At 33.6% G+C, this 16,550-nt stretch overlaps 1 protein-coding gene across 3 annotated transcripts; it reads left to right on the top strand.

The window, feature by feature from the left end:
• The first annotated feature begins 37 nt into the window (after window positions 1-37).
• On the top strand, window positions 38-15,733 carry LOC149801210 (uncharacterized). 3 transcript variants are annotated; one of them, XM_089955264.1, is made up of 6 exons: window positions 43-1,404; window positions 6,120-6,152; window positions 10,672-10,722; window positions 12,201-12,254; window positions 13,231-13,281; window positions 14,127-15,733. In XM_089955264.1, the coding sequence occupies exons 1-6, from the start codon at window positions 1,074-1,076 to the stop codon at window positions 14,156-14,158; spliced, it is 552 nt and encodes a 183-aa protein (XP_089811390.1). In that variant the 5' UTR covers window positions 43-1,073; the 3' UTR covers window positions 14,159-15,733. The 3 variants fall into 3 exon arrangements, with proteins under 3 accessions (XP_089811391.1, XP_089811390.1, XP_089811392.1); XM_089955265.1 differs by lacking the exon at window positions 13,231-13,281 and having other exon boundaries at window positions 38-1,404; XM_089955266.1 differs by lacking the exon at window positions 13,231-13,281 and having other exon boundaries at window positions 47-1,400.
• Window positions 15,734-16,550: the final 817 nt, after the last annotated feature.

The raw sequence follows: 16,550 nt of genomic DNA, 5'->3' as shown, positions 1-16,550 counted from the left end.
CACAGTGGAGATAATATTGGCGTACCTATATGCTGCTTTGATGTAATGTGGCTGACATTTCTTTGGATATTGTACTTACGGAAATTGAACATAATCTAAACACACTACTAAATAAAATGATTAAATAACTGCTCCCTTGTGCTAAAAAATCAGCCTGAATTGGTCTAAAGTTCACTATCTTTAGCACCTATTAAAATTAGCAAAATGAATTTTGCCCAAATACACAATATCAGCTTCTGAAAGTCCAATGACTGAATTACGAAATATATAAAATGTTAAATACTTATCGGCTCTTTTTTTTATTTTTTTTATTATTTTTTTATTTTTTACAATTTACCTCTGAAATCTAGGAAGTGAGCATGATCAGGTGGAGCTAGCAGTTGTTTTTTTTTTTTAAAGATGCACATCTGGAGTAAGGCCAAGTTGTATATTCTATAACCCATATTACAACCATCAATCATACACCAGAATAAAGTGAGTTAAAGGTCCTTGGAACAATATCTAAGCTATACAAGATCTTTTTTAAATTAGCTAGTATAACCAGTGAAGAAACTCGGGGAAATTCTTTTTTGTTTTTAATTCGGCAAAATACGAAACTTTAGAGCGCCACCTTTCTTGCTAACCTACGTTAAAGTTTAAATGTATCCAAATGATAAGCGACCAAATCCACCGTAACATCGCTCGACCATTTCCGTATGGAAGGATACAAAGTCACCAACAGAACAATCTCGGCCTTTGCTTCTCGTATCATACATGGCGTACTCCGCCAGAAACGAATCACCAAACACATGGAATTATTGTGCATTCCTACAACTACTTCCGAGGTTATTTAACGACCTAACCGAAATCACCGAGCGATGTTCAGACCAACAAATAAATCCTTCTACGAAATAGGTTACACTGCTTCCTGAATTCTTTGGACCTACTCCCCACCCACCTATAGAAGACCGTTTACAAAGTTATTTACTACACTCTCCGCCATAGTCGCTAAATAAGCGAATCTGCTATCTGGCGATTTTCTAACCAGTTTTAAATATTATCCATACGCCGACCAACTCTGAGGTCACGTTTGTATGTTAAGAGCAATCATGGTCTCAACGCCATTGAAAAACCTTCCTCTCATGGCCGAACTGGACGAGAAACCTACTGTAGCCAAACTAAAGAAGGCCTTAGAGAAACTGTTCTTAGGTAAAGCCTTAGGGAAGGATGGCATCTCAGCAGAAGCCATCAAGTGCGGATGTAGCGTGCTGCTCACACACCTGTACGACCGTTTTTGCCAGTGCTGGGATATGGGTGCAGTGCCTCAGGACATGAGAGACGCCAACATCGTAACCCTGTACAAGAACAAGGGCGACAGAAGCGACTGCAACAACTACAGGGGCATATCCCTTCTCAGCACGGTTGGTAAAGTTTTCTCACGCGTCATCCTGAACAGACTGCAGACGCTCGCTGGCAGAGTGTGTGTGTGTGTGTATATATATATATATATATATATATATATATATATATATATATATATATATATCTGTATATTGTCATTTAATGAAAGTCTATGAGTATAGAATATTTATTATGATTTGACGATAAAATCTGTGGTGATGCAAATTTCTTACGATTTTGTGCTAAAAATCTGAGTATATTGGACTGTATATTGTGATTTAACAGTTTCATAATTTGCATGGGGTTAGATTTTTAATGTTTAAGAATTTCCCTGGTCTCAGTCACTGATATTACTGGTTATTTAAAAAAAGACATCATGTAATTTAGGTATGAATAAAAGAAGTTTTAATTCCCTTTATTTGGGGGTATGATTGATTTGTATAATTTGGGTTATAGGTCATATAGCTTTGCCTTACTTCAGATGTCCATCTATTAAAATACCGCATGGTCATTTTCACTTCCAGAAATTTAGAGGAAAATTGTAAAAAAGAGACAATAACATTTTTATTTAATATATTTTGTTGTCCATCCATTGTTCCTTCAGAAGTATGTATTGTTTTGTCTGTCCAAATTCATTTTTCCTATTGTAATAAGTGCTAAAACAGTAAACATTAGACTAAACCAGACTGATTTTTTTAGCATATGGTAGCAGTTATTACAGTCATCTGTGTCCTTCATTAATATACAATTTACACAAGTACAATATCCCAAGAAATTCAGTATTTTACATGAAAGTAACATAGAAGTATGTCAACATTATCTCCAGTGTGCACGTTGCAGATGCAAACAACTTCATCTTACACCTGTCTCTCTCTCTCAGAAGCTCATCATAAATGTGGAGCGTCCCCTTAAAGACCACACAGGCATTAATACTGTGTGATTTAATAGTGGTTCTGTACTGAAACGTTTAAGTCGCATTCATCAAAACAGATCTTTTGAAAAATTCTCATGTTTTTTCCCTTACAGAACAGAGTTCATTCGTAGCATAAAAGTTCCACACAAGCCCAGCCTCATCACCCCCAACTTCCCCATCATGAAATTTGAGTTATTAAAAAAATGCATATTGTATGTTCTTAACACATCAGCCAATGATATGCGAAGAAACAGGAACATGAAATTTGCTGTAGCTATTCAGGAGATTTCACTAATAAATTGTATAGTTTGAAAAGGCTGGAACAGGGCAGGTTAATGGGGGTCAAAGGTCAAAATGTAAATTATTTGCTTATTCTTCTGACACTACGATATGGAAGAAGTGAATTTGCTTTGTCATCATTTATTTCTTAATTTCATTGCAAATGAATGAAAAGAAACGTTTTCACATATATTTCCTCCACTGAATGCAACAATTTTAAAGTTATGTTGACACTCGTGTGTTGTAAGACTTCTAATTTCCCCATAATTAAGGTCATGCACGCATAATACTGCCACAAGGAATATCGTGTAAACAATAGCAATCTAAGCATAGTTAGCTTATTTCCGTGCATAACATCACTGTTAGTGTACCTTTTTGTTGAGAAGATCATACATAATAATATAAAAATAAGAAAAAAGGGTACAAATTTTCATATTTTTGAAGGTGGCGCTCTAGTTACATAATTTGCATACGGTTAGATGTTTTATAAAACAATAGTTTGCCAGGTTTGCATCGGTGGTTTTGAGGCCTACTTCAAAAGACCTTGTACATCATAGGTATTGTACAATGAACTTTTCAAATTCCCTTCATTTTGGTGCATGATTGATGGGTTTAATTTTTGTTCTAGAGTATAAAGTTTGGCCTTATTTCAGATGTGGCCTAGTGGTTAGAGAGTCCGCCTCGGATGCGAGAGGTCGTGGGTTTGATCCCGGGCCGAGTCTTACCAGAGACTTATAAAAATGGCACTAACAGCTGCCTCGCTTAGCGTTCGGCATTAAGAGGTTAGTGTTAGGACTGGTCAGCCTGGTGTCAGGATAATGTGACTGTGTGGGACATCATGATACATGTCTGCGGCATGATGCCCCAGTGCTAGACATCACTACAACATCACTACAAACTGCCACATTGCAGACATCGTAGCGATATGACTGAAAAATTGTTAAAGCTATGTTAAAAATCAAAATCACACATCACATCAGATGTTCACCTATCAAAACACTGCTATTTATGGAATTTAGAGGAAAATTTCAAAAAAGGAGTCAACTAATTTTTTCACAATTTATATATTTTGTAATCCATTCATTGCACTTTCAGAAGCTGGTATAGTCTAGTCTGTCAAAATTCATTAAACAGTTCATGTTTAATAGCTTGGTGAATTATTGCAAGCACAGTTGTTTTAAAAAATGCAGTTTGCGAGATTTCCTATTTTGATAGTTGGGACAACCGTATTCCACGTAAATACTGGTTAGACCTGTGACTATCCTAGCAGCCTCACTCTGCAATCTCTTTAATCTATCATATTGTGCATTGGATCATCCATTACAAATGATTTCTGATAGAGGCATAATACATGATAAGCTAATTCTGTCTAATGATTACCTACTCAGCTTGTATTTGAGGAATCTTTAAATGTTTAGCAATTAGATGTTTTACAAGTATAATTTCAATATATAGGCTCCAGATGCGCGTATTACTAAATGTAAAGCCCAAATGTTTGTCATTGTTAATAAATTCACGTCATTAGTTTAAGAACTTCAATTTGGGAAAGGGAATTATTCTTTTTGCTAAAAGACATGACTTTAGATTTTGCTGCGTTAAAGCTTATTGATCAAATCAGTCGTCTAAAGTTTTCCTGTCAGCACAGAGTAAATATTGGATATCTTGCCTACCTCTAGAAGCGTAAGAGAGAGAATTGTCGTCAGTGAAAAGTCAGGTGGGACAGAGTAGATCGCTTGCGAAATCATTTATATACGCAAGAAACAATAATGACCATATAACTGAACCCTGCTTTATCCCAGTTGAAACATATTGAGTTGTAGATTTTGCGGTTTTCACAACAACATGTTGTGTTCTGTGGGAATGATCGTTGGCAAATCAATCAATCAAATCTGACTCAGTTCCGTTGCTTTTAAGTTTATGGATACGACCTTCGTGCTAGACACGTTCGAATACCTTCGATACATCGCAAAATATTACAGATATTTGAAGGTCGAGTGTTGATCCCCTTGTAGGACTCATGGTACTCACCCAGCTCTCACATTACACCTATAATAACTTTAAATTTCTGAATGTTCATTATCAAACATATAGTTATCAGTATAGACATATTTGTGCCAGCTTCTGTGTAGAGAAAACCAAAACCAAAATCAAAATGAGCTGCTACAATCTGTCGATTTGAACCAAAGACTCGGGTGCTAATTTGAGCAAAGAGTTTTCCAAATTAAAAGCTGTAAAAGGACTGAAATTCCATCAAAAATACATTATCACTTTTTTGTTCAATTACAACTAGGATAATCTCTCAGAAGATTCGTTTTACTAAACATTTGCTTTCATTATCGATCAATCTTGACCAGCCAGATCCAGATATATTTTATTTTATGCTCACAAATTTCTGGGGTGGTTCCCATTCTTCCATATCATTAGGAAGGTGAGTTATAAATCCACGCTTGGTCTACTTGAGAGGCCTGTGTGTGGTAGAAGAATGCACAAGGAAACTGTGCGCATAGTTCTGCTTGTCATAGATTACATTAATGAATATTAAATTATATTACAAGTTCATGCATGACGCAATAACAATGTCAGGTCATAGGCACCCTTTAAATGTTTGAATTTCAATTTATAAAATGTTTATGTAATGAAGGCTATATATTATTTTGGTACACTTTCAGCGTAGTAAGTGGTATATACTTAAAACATAGATTTTATGGCTAGACAAATAACAAAATCCACTGTAGGTTTTCAGAAAGCACTCAACATAACTTTGACTTCGTTTCAATGTGTTATATTTTAGTTTCCTTCAGGATCGTGGTACAGTTGTCATAAAAATGTATTGTCTCGGCCATTTGAAACAAATATAAGCATTAATAGAATATTTTAAGCTTGATCATTTTACATTAGGTGTTATTCATTCCTGATACAGATGTAACAATACATACTTTCAATGATATTCTTTTTATCATTGTTTAAAATATTCTTTAATCCTCATATTTTCCGACACTTTTATGACACTGAAATTTGTGAAAAATGGACACAATTTTACTCATAAATATTGGTTTGGTATGCTAAACTAGTGAAATAATTTTTTATATCTCTCTCTAAAGTCTTTTAATAAACGTCGTTTTGTACATTATTATTTAAATAGAAAACAAATCAAATTATTTCTTCCCTAACAAATTTTATAGTCTGAGTGGTATAGCAACTTCCGATTGGCGAAAGAGTACCCATTCTGATTGTTACGGTAACAGTCAAAGGCAAAGGGAAATTTGGATTGCTCGAGGAATTCATTTATTTAGATTTCGAGGAAAGATATGTAATAGTATTAAATGTAATATTTCTCCATGAGCAACAAAATGTATACTACTCATAGTTTTCTTTTAGCTTTCTAACCAGAGTTTTCTGGAAGTTTGGTCTCTTGTTCATCAAATGTGTCTTGACTGTGAAGAGCTCCCAATAAGGCAGGGATAACATACCTTTACGGAAATAGCCATATCTTTATAACAAGTATTTAATTATCAGTCATAAGTTAAAACATTTTTTTTAATTGCAGGACAAAAGATGGCTGTGCAACTCCGATACGATGGTGAGCAAAACGTTTACCTGTGTTTGGCTGTTATTTTCCCCATATATTCCACCTATATAATGATCTCATCCTATTATTATTTCACATACTTCTGGCAAGAAAGATGACTAATGAGTTAGCCTTTATCTAATACAATAATGTTCAAATGCTCTTGTTCCTTTAAAATGTCTTCACCTAATTTTTTTAACTGATAGAAAACTACCCATCGTTCAATACGTCATAACAGTTATGAGCTTTATGTTAATTACATAATTATAATGTGAACTATACCGAGGTTCTAGCGTTAAGACGATAAATACAATATTCTCTACTTTTCGACTTAGGCCAAATGTAAATGTAAGTGTGAAACGGTGAATCATAATGACAAACAGTAAATAACCTCGTATCGGTGCCAATATATATTAGTTACAAATATACAGCGACTTTAATCAGATTGAGAACCAGATTATATTGTGCTAGGAAATGTAATGAAGGTAATAATTGTATCGATATTGCAACCGTGATAGCAGAATTTCCATTAGACTTAATTAGGTAATATGAAACGAAAACATTACCTTATCCAATAACATGGTGATGTTGTATTTAGATAATTAAGAATGATTTGCTTTTTGTTTATCAAAAGTATTGTCAGACGTATGTTTAATGGTGCTAAACTTGGAAGATATGAAGGTGAAAGGGTATTAATGTATAAGAAAGTACTTCTGTAGCTATAAGTGACACTGGTACAGTGTAATTGTTTTCAACTTCAATTTACCTCTTTGATAAAGAATATAAAGTTTATTGATGAAGAAATGGCTTAAACTAGCCAGGATAAAAATCTATTAGATTAATAGCTTCAACTGTAGGGGCCAATCTAGTTAAGAGTAGAGTTAAAGAACATAGTTGATGAAGTAGTGATTCAACTCCCAATGATGTCAAAGGTAATTGAGGAGGTATTACTTCAACTCCAAACGATGCTAATGGATATGTTAACAGAACCGAACTAGGATTGAAGTCAATAGCTAATGCTTTAAACTGAAAATGTTTTCGATAAGTATACTTCCATTTAACAAATCGGCAATATCGTGGTTATTTAATTCTTTTGCTGTGGGTTGTTACATTTTTAGTAGAACATGCTATATTATTCTTGGCTCCTTTATTTCCCCTTGCAGTTTATATAATATATTATCTAGATATATCAGCAACTGAGAAAGGAACAAACTAAATTAGAATATCCAATTATAAATTATGGCTCTAAGTATTGAATTTATACGAAAAGATCTTCATATCGTTTGTTTTGTATTTCATAAATATGCATGCATGTTTTCATTATCTATTAAAATCGCATCATCTGTGGCTGTTTGTAATTTATTATTGTGTGACATAATTTAATCTAACCTAATTTGCATATCAGTTGGAATCATCTGTATACCTCAAACTATATTATTTATGCATATAAATGTTTTTGTACCATTTATTTTAAAGTTGGATTTTCATATTTCATCAATATCTGATTATGATGCACAAAATAGTACATTTTCTTCCAAAATAATAATATTTGTGACTTTGTATAGACCAAATGAAGCTTAATTTTCTATTTCTATTTCTGCTAGTATACAAACGTGCATGACACTTTGTCTTCATCTAATATTTTCAATATTTTCGTTTATTCAATTATCATTATCATATTCATAATGTTGTATCATGATTATAGCACATATAACATACAAAACAAAACTAACAACATGTAAGTGTGTCTACTTCTGATCTTCTATTCGATGCACCCATATATTGGTATGATTGAACATAAACTAGTAAGTACAGATTTTGTATACTAAGAATCCAATATCGGATTTGTGATTTATGTCAGATAATTTACATATTTCTATGTATGTTTTATATATTACTATTGTTTTTTGTTTTTTTGATGATTTATTATTATTATTATTATTATTGGATTAAACGCAGAGTACAGCTGGAATCAGTGTGTTTCATTATATATATATATATATATATATATATATACATAACTGATTGTGGTAGTTTTTCAACGTAGTCATTACATTTGAATCTTAGTCTATATTTCTGAAATATACTGATTAGAAGTAAAATAAATATTATTAGCATAATATATCCAATGATTTCTGAAATATTTCAAATCATTTTAGCAATTCTTCATTAAATGCATATCCAAATCTACTTCCTGGTATTGAGTAAACTTGTGGAACAGAGGAAGAGATAAGCAAACGTACATGCATTCTGCTTAATTCTCGATTCTCCCATACGTTTTGAAATTAAATATGGGCGCTGACAATGAGGATTATATTTTGACTGAGAGACATAAAACATGTTCTTACAATTAACGTGCATCCAAAATGATAAAAACGAAAATTTAAAGCTAGTGGTAAATATCATCGATATTGTTATATGTATTCAGTAACCTTGTTTGCCCTCCTGTACTAACAAATTCGTTGTACTCAGCATTCCTACCTATATGCCTTTAAAAACTGTAGAAATAATGCGTAGACACTATTAAATATGGCCGAGTTTACAACAACTGTTGACAACGTATAAACTAACTTCATTTCAGAAAGCACTCAACATAAATTGACCGAATTTGAAAGAAAACATCCTGGTGGGAGGTTCTTTAAAGTTTCACAAATAATATTGGTCCTCCTTAAATGTGGTTGCTGTACCGAAGACGCGAAAAGTCATTGTTACTAAAACTATGGTAATTTAATTGACTTCTTCCCCAGCCGTTATCAAGGTTTCACACATTTTGATGCTGATGTTTGTATCGAGCAAAAACAATTGTGTGGATGCTTAATGTGTACTAATGCGTATCTCTTCTGTCATAACATATTCTACTCAAACTCAACACATATATTATTTTATCGAATAATGCAAAACAGAGAGAGGAATCGAGAATTAGGCAATGTTTACATCTCTCACCTTCTTCCTTGCCCACTCTAACTAAGAATAACAAGCATATATTTTTCTTCCTAATTATTTGATCCAAGTTTTAAATTATATTTTTATGAAAAATTTTCAAACGTGAAATTGTTTCTATCCAACAACGCAGCGACGTTCTTCATTATTTTATTTAAATTGATCTTTAGTATTTACGTTGAAATGTTGTAAATGTAAAAATTTGGTGAATCCGAAGGATTTTCAAACATAGCAAATTCTCCAAGTAAAATCATCCAGTTACATTTTGACAAGCCGAGATCAATCTGCACCCAGCATTTGATCAAAAATTGATAATACATTATTTACAAACTTGGCCATTGTTAAGTGTACGATCTGTATTTATCGATAAACAAATCTTGTCACGAGTCATGCCATCATTTAAGGCCAGGCCATTATGAACGAGGCATCTGCGTGTATTGAAAATCAATTCACTTCACTTGTATGACTCGTTGTCAAATAAAATAAGTATTTTATTTCATTTGATAAACAGAATCCTATATTTATACCCATTTCAAACGAATTTTGTTTAATTCGTCGAATACTCAAATACTTCCAATCCTTTTCCAGTCAAGGCTGGAAAAAGATACCAAATATTCGTTTTGCTCAATAAAGTTCGTTTGGAATAACCACTCATGCAGTATCCCTGTATAAGTATCATATTGATAATGTAAATAAAGAATTTCATTTCTCATTGAATCTTACGTAACAAAGTATGATATGTAGAAAGCTGTTTTGAATGGAAATTTTGACAGATATCAATACGACAGCATGAATTATCCCGAAGATGTGGTATGTATGGCGATACCCATCCGATACATCCTTCTATCTGTAACTCAATCTCTTTCAAACTACTGAGGTGGAAATTCCACAAATCTGGTAATAATAGCCATGTGACAACCATCAGCAAGAGGGTTATAATATAATTATGCCTCTCCCTTACATGTTGCGTATTTTATTTAATCAGACGTTATACCAGAGGTCAACGCAGTTGTAAAAATAATGAAAGTACCTGATTTTTGGTTACGACCACTGAATCACAACCAGGATGTGGGGATCTGATTTGGCCCCAGGGGGATGCGGAGCGATAAATAAAAGCGTCGGGTTTTGCAATGACGCGCACGAAGAAGATCTATTTGTTGACTGTTCTAATACCGTTCAGTCTATTTCCAAAATCTTAAGCTTAAGATGCTGTTGTCCAGTGTTTAAATTTCACATTCATTAAGAACATATTTCATCACTATTTGATGGTCCGTCTATAAAATATAAGCATGATAAACATACCTGAAATATAAGCCAGATTATAATTTGACATAATTAATTATTAATTAATTAAGTAATTAAAAAACATTTAGCAGATTAAAAGAATTGATAAGCAAGATGACAAAACAATAGACTTGCAAAACATTATGTTTTCAATACGTGTAAGAAATGAAATATCATTAGGTTGTTGAGTGTCGCTTGGAAAGGAAATTTCCTTCCAAGGCCAAACAACCAAACCAGAGAGAAAATTAATTCTTTTTTCAGTTTGTAACTTGTTGTTTAACTTCTTTCTAACATTGTTACGTTGCAGACCAGGAACACATTTGCCTATCAGAAAGAGGTCTACCGGTGTGCCAGGAAGGTAGGCAACTTATACGCTGAGTTTCTGCGCAATAAATCAACCACTAGATCTCTTTACTCTTTTTTTTAATTCTATAAACCTTTTTCTTTCAAATTGTTTCAAATAGCGGTCACCCTATATGCTATGTTTATCCATTGTAATACACTGCCTCACTGATGCCAATCTTTGCTTTTTTCCGTTCATGCTTTGCTTCTTAGCTCTCCTGCTTAAAGATCAGAATAACTAATGCACTGACCTGTCATCCATTGTGTGGCATACTTCCATTAGCACTAGTTTATTGTATTACTCTTCTAAATATCTCGAAGGAGAATGTTGAAAATTGGCTAGTTTCATCCTGAAGTCTAAATGGACCTTGAAGAAAATAGTATCCCAAGGATTTCAAACATGGTATCCAATGTGACCATTTTGAAGAAACTCTTATCGCATATCCGCCTAACATATGGCCGTATCACGAAAGACGTCTAATTAATAAGCAGATGATCCTAGATGACGATGGTGTAGATTTCAGTATTGCTGTATCTGTGAACATCTTGAAATAATGTTAACACTACTCTTTCTGTCATAACGATATGGGGTTTACATAGCAATACCTCTTATTGAAACCTGTAGATAGTCCTCCATGAAAATGATGCAGGTTGACCCAAAAAACATGCCTGCCTTGTCTGTTCTCTTGAAAATCTTGTCTTTGTTAAGCGTCCTGAACGGTTGGTTATATCGACAAGAAAATGTCACTAAATGACTTTTTGTTATATGCGTATGGTTCTGGATGATACAAAACTTATCTCTGTAATGCTACCAGGGCTCTCGCTACATCACTAGGTAGGAGGAGAGGTTTGTGATCATATGTGCAATGCCGTTTCACTACCAGGACGCATAGATGATAATCATCATTTTATACATTCATTGGAATCGTATGATAGTTAAAGATAGATGGATGAAATGTAAAAGCTGAATAGGAGTAGTTGTGAGTATTTGCGATGGTTTCCCATGTAACTATTTAATTTCTGCCAGGTAACTATTTATCATGTCAGTATGATAAATTAACATATTTACACGAATATATGTCAAATAAAGCAGAACATTTGCGATGTTTATTTCATTTTGATCCGCTGTGTGAATAATGTATGCAGTATTATTCTAGGTCTTCTTCCCCATCCAGAAGAAAAAGAAGGATTAGATATTTCTAATGTTGACATCATTTAGACAAAGAATTTTACATAATGTAGACAATAAGATACAATCTTACTCGGGTCGTTTTGAAACTCAACTAAAATGGGTCTAAGGGTGATTGGTATCTGTCCCTTAATCTATTGATGTCATAGTCTACTTGGTTCTCTCATATATTTTGAATTTGTCAATAGGGGTGGAGGAGGGGCTTGTAGTGTTTGTAGTTTTCTTTTGATTGTTTTCATATCTATATATTAAGGAGGTCTCGGAGTTTTACTTATTTGCTTTTTTATGTCTTACACTTGTTACAGTTGGGGCAATTGAAGAAATACGAGCCATTCCAATAGAGATACTGCCATTGAATAGTAAGTATAGTTATTTATGTGGATATCACAGATGATTGATGTGATGATTGAGAAGATAATTATATGCCATAACTAAAAAACACAAACAAGCAGATTCTTTATGATGGTGTATCGTCGGAGTAAGTGATCGAAGAAACAACACATCTCTTTCAAATGATATTCGTGATATTAATTTATATCCGAACATTAATAGTCTCTCCGTTTCTGTATGTTTTGTGCTTATATTTTAATGCCACTTTTGTCTCGCCTGCAAAGCGGAGACGAAAGATAGGTAGTACTTTTTCAACGCTTTTTGTCATTGTTTCCCTGTCAACATTGAGTTTATACAGAGGGCTCAGCTTCTGTAACTCAGTCCTATTTTATAGTAATGATACTTCATCTCTATTTGATGTTCTGACAGTATAAAATAAGCATGATTAAAATGTCCGATATATGAGGCAGATTCAAATTTCACACAGTTTTGTAAGTATTTAACGAATGTAGACAGGCGTGAAGTTCTCAATAGGTTTAAGGAAAGAAAATGATTCGATCGGTGAGTGTCAGTTGAAAAGATAATGTCCATCCTCTAATACCCCAAAACCACACATACAATACAGGTGACGCTCACTATTCAATTTACACGCTTTCATATTAACGCCGTTTATAATGAGGAGATATCATTCAATTTGAGTGACTGTGCTCGTTTTAACGCCATTGCTGGCGCCATGTGATTTGCCGAGTGCGCAGCGCACGTACATAATCTATGCATTGATTTGTTTAAAAATTATACATACATAATCATGAATTGAAAACTTAAAGGTATGATTTGACAAAGACCTTTCTTGATTTACGAGGCCCCCATGGGAAAATTACTTTCGCTTTACGCCAATGTCATAACTTTAGGAACGCATCTTTGGCCTACATCGAATGTCGCATGTACTTCTTTTCCCGGGATAAAAACGTTTTTCTTATTTCTTTCTTACATGCTACTTTGAAGATCAGGAAAACATTCACCCATCGGAAAGAGATCTGCCGGTGTGCCAGGAAGGTGAGCAGCTTAGAAGCTGAATCTCTATACAATGAATCAACCACTAGCTCTCTTTACTTGTTTTCTCCTCCTGGATATTTTTTCTTTTATATAGTCACAAATGGCGATCACAATGTCGACCATATATATATCATTGTAATGTGTTGCATCTCATATGCCAACCTTTGGAATTATCTCTTCATTTCCTTTTCTCTTGCTCAAAAACAAGAAGAACTTATCTGATGACCTGTCGTCCATTGTATGACATCCGTCCGTGAACACAATTTGGTTTTATTACTTTTTCCAAACTGCTGTAAACAGACTCGTGAAAGTGGCTACGATTTCATCCTGAGACTAAATGGTATGCAATTATGATAAGCTGATGAGTGGCTTTTAAGATGTATTTCTATTTAATAAGCAACCACTAATCTCCTTTATTCTGTTGAGCTTTTTTGTTTTTAAATTTTGACAAACGGCAGTCACAGTGTAGAAAATATGTTCACTGTAATACACTGACTCTCCTATGCCGATCTTAGGAATTGTCTACTCTTTTTCTGGTTATAATCTCGCCTGGTGTCTGACCGTTAGCGCAGGTTTGTTCTATTATTCCTCCTAAACAGCTTGGAGGAAAGTTGTGGAACTTGGCTACAATTTAATGTTGAGGTCTTACTGACTCTTAATGAAATGAGTGTCTCTAGGACGTAAATAAGGCCTCCACTGTGACCATCTTGAAGATCTTGCTACCACATCTCGTCCCGAATTTATGATCTTATCAACATATATCATTTCCAGTGTACTCTTCCATTTGTCAAGGAGGTCTCGTGCATGCCCTTATCTATTATTTTATGTATTATTCTGTTTTACAGTTGGTAACACAGAAGAATGCGAAACTCCATAACAATAGCACAGCGAGGAATGAAAACAAATTCAGGAATAACGACACTTCTCAGTCTGAATTGCCTTGTAATTTTATTAACTTTCATAAACAGCCGGATGTACATCTGATTCAGTGATTTTCAGTCATGACTGTTAAACCTATTCTATCCGTCCGTGCATACGGGATTTTAAAACGCAAACGACTCATCCGTCCTATATTTGTTATGAATGAACTACTGTTGGGGACTTGTGACCCATTTTTCTTAATAAAATCCATCACTTTCCATTGGGACTTTAAAGCTGTAGTTTGGAGACGCCAAAATATCCATAGTTTACGCTATGAATAAATGGGAATTTATAATATTAGACATGAAGATAAAATGTTGTGTTTGACTTCTTGAAACAAGTTGGTTGTAAATTGTCTCTAAATATTAATCCATTAATGCATTGCACTATCAATCTATAATGTGTCAGGATTCACTCTCATCGTGCTAATAATGTTGCATATATTAGGACATACTTTTTTTGTACAAATAATGATTGAAATTTTCTCTCAGTTGTATTAAAAGTAAGTTTTGATTAAATTATATTGAAAGTAATTTTCTATTAAAACATATATTGAGATTAAATCTATTTATTTCGGTATTACAATTGTATACTATTTAATGCAGATTGCACCCGTATGAGCAGAAAGGCAAAACCCTTTTGTACATACATTTCCCTTGTATCATAGAGTCAGCAAAAACCACACTCACTAAGTTGTGTAAGTTACCGCATTGCGGAAGCCTAAAATTCCTGACTAAGCTATTAGCTCCGTGGTAGAATTGTCTGTCTAATGACGTGCATAAACCCAGACGATAGTCTGTAAGAAACTATGAAGCCTCACTTTGAGATTCTGGTGAACACAAGAACCTGGCATATATCCATATTTGGCTTTGTCCTAAGAAACTGATATAAAAAGCGTCAAATCCACGCACATGCCAGTTTGTTCGCCAGAGACTCAAACAGACTTCTGTCTTGACAGGTAAGATTATAGTCTATGCACAATTTTTCATATAATATAAGGGTTTTTAGCGTTATAAGAATTTTTTGTGTTAAGATGTTAATCTATCATCAGTATGTTTAAACATTAGATTATTTTAATAATTCGTTACTATTTTTTAATATAATTTATTTGAAGGTTTAATTGTTTGAAGAACTTATATTTGCTTGTAATTATATTGTTGATTATTGTAAAAAGCAAAGTTCGCCACCAACTTCATACCAGTAATAGTTAAGTTAGAAATAAAATGCTCTTTAAATAACAGAGTTTAATATGTTGACATTTTAGAATAAAAACAGGAACATGTATTTCAATTACGGTATTAGTCTGAAAAATTGAATTTTAATATCTTTAGCTATGGTGAAATTTTTCGATATTTAATTATCTGTATTAGATCCTAAAAGGCAGAAATGATACAAATGTATGATGTTGGTAAGTGAAAGAATATCGTAGTTTTATATGTATCTCTTATATCCGCAATTTAAGCTTATGTAGATTGATATTGGAATGTAATTTTATATGTTGAGTATTTCAATAAAATTTGTTCGCCAGGGACTCAAACAGGCTTCTGTCTTTACAGTTCGGTCCCCTACCCTCCCAAGCCAAATTCCCCAGATCTAGCCACATCTTCATAGTCAAATGACACCTCTTTCAAGAGGATTGAACTTCGTCCTTCTTCCTCTCTCTCTCTCTCTCTCTCTCTCTTGGGTCATGGAAACAGCTTGACCAAGAGTTTACGAGAAAATCCGTCTCATAAAAGCTGATGGACAATCCTTTCTCGTAAAGGCCCATGGATAAATCTTTCCAATGGATAAACTCTTTTTTCATAAAAGCGGGTGGCTAATCCGTAACAGCTGATACAAACTTCTTTTTTTCATAAAAGTGGGTGGCTAATCCGTAAAAGCTGATACAAACTTCTTTTTACTTTCCATAAAAGCTGGTGCATAAAACTTTTTCACGTAAAACATATTATACAATGAATGTATACGACTGTGTACACCCTTCATACAGTCTGCTGTAAATTTAAGAATTTGCATGTATATCACACGAACCTTCAATTATGAGTCCGGAGACTTGCCAACTGAGTTTTACAGCTTGAGGATAGCTAGGAAAGAAACACTTTTATCTAACGGCAAATTAGAAAGAGAATAACTGTAAAATATCACACAAACATAATTAATTCAATAATGAGTTCTTATAACTAGTTTTTCGCTTATTTTGACAAACAAGTTAGCAAATCAATGTCGTGTTAGAATTAAAATTAAAATATGTAAGTATTTTAAAGCTATTGTTTTTCAACAGGACAGATATTAACTAAGAAAATAAAACCTCCCAAATCATTTTTTGTACAGTTTATAATATATGTATTCAT

This window comes from Sinohyriopsis cumingii, chromosome 4 (assembly GCF_028554795.1).
Source record: "Sinohyriopsis cumingii isolate HCF-2022 chromosome 4, ASM2855479v2, whole genome shotgun sequence".
NCBI classification, from domain to species: domain Eukaryota; kingdom Metazoa; phylum Mollusca; class Bivalvia; order Unionida; family Unionidae; genus Sinohyriopsis; species Sinohyriopsis cumingii.
This window is presented reverse-complemented; position numbering and strand designations above follow the sequence as displayed.

Coding starts and splice junctions, on each gene's coding strand:
- LOC149801210 (XM_089955264.1), top strand. CDS start 1,074: ATGTTAAGAGCAATCATGGTCTCAACGCCATTGAAAAACCTTCCTCTC. Junction 6,153..10,671: donor TGTGCAACTCCGATACGATG/GTGAGCAAAACG, acceptor GTTACGTTGCAG/ACCAGGAACACATTTGCCTA. Junction 12,255..13,230: donor AGAGATACTGCCATTGAATA/GTAAGTATAGTT, acceptor GCTACTTTGAAG/ATCAGGAAAACATTCACCCA.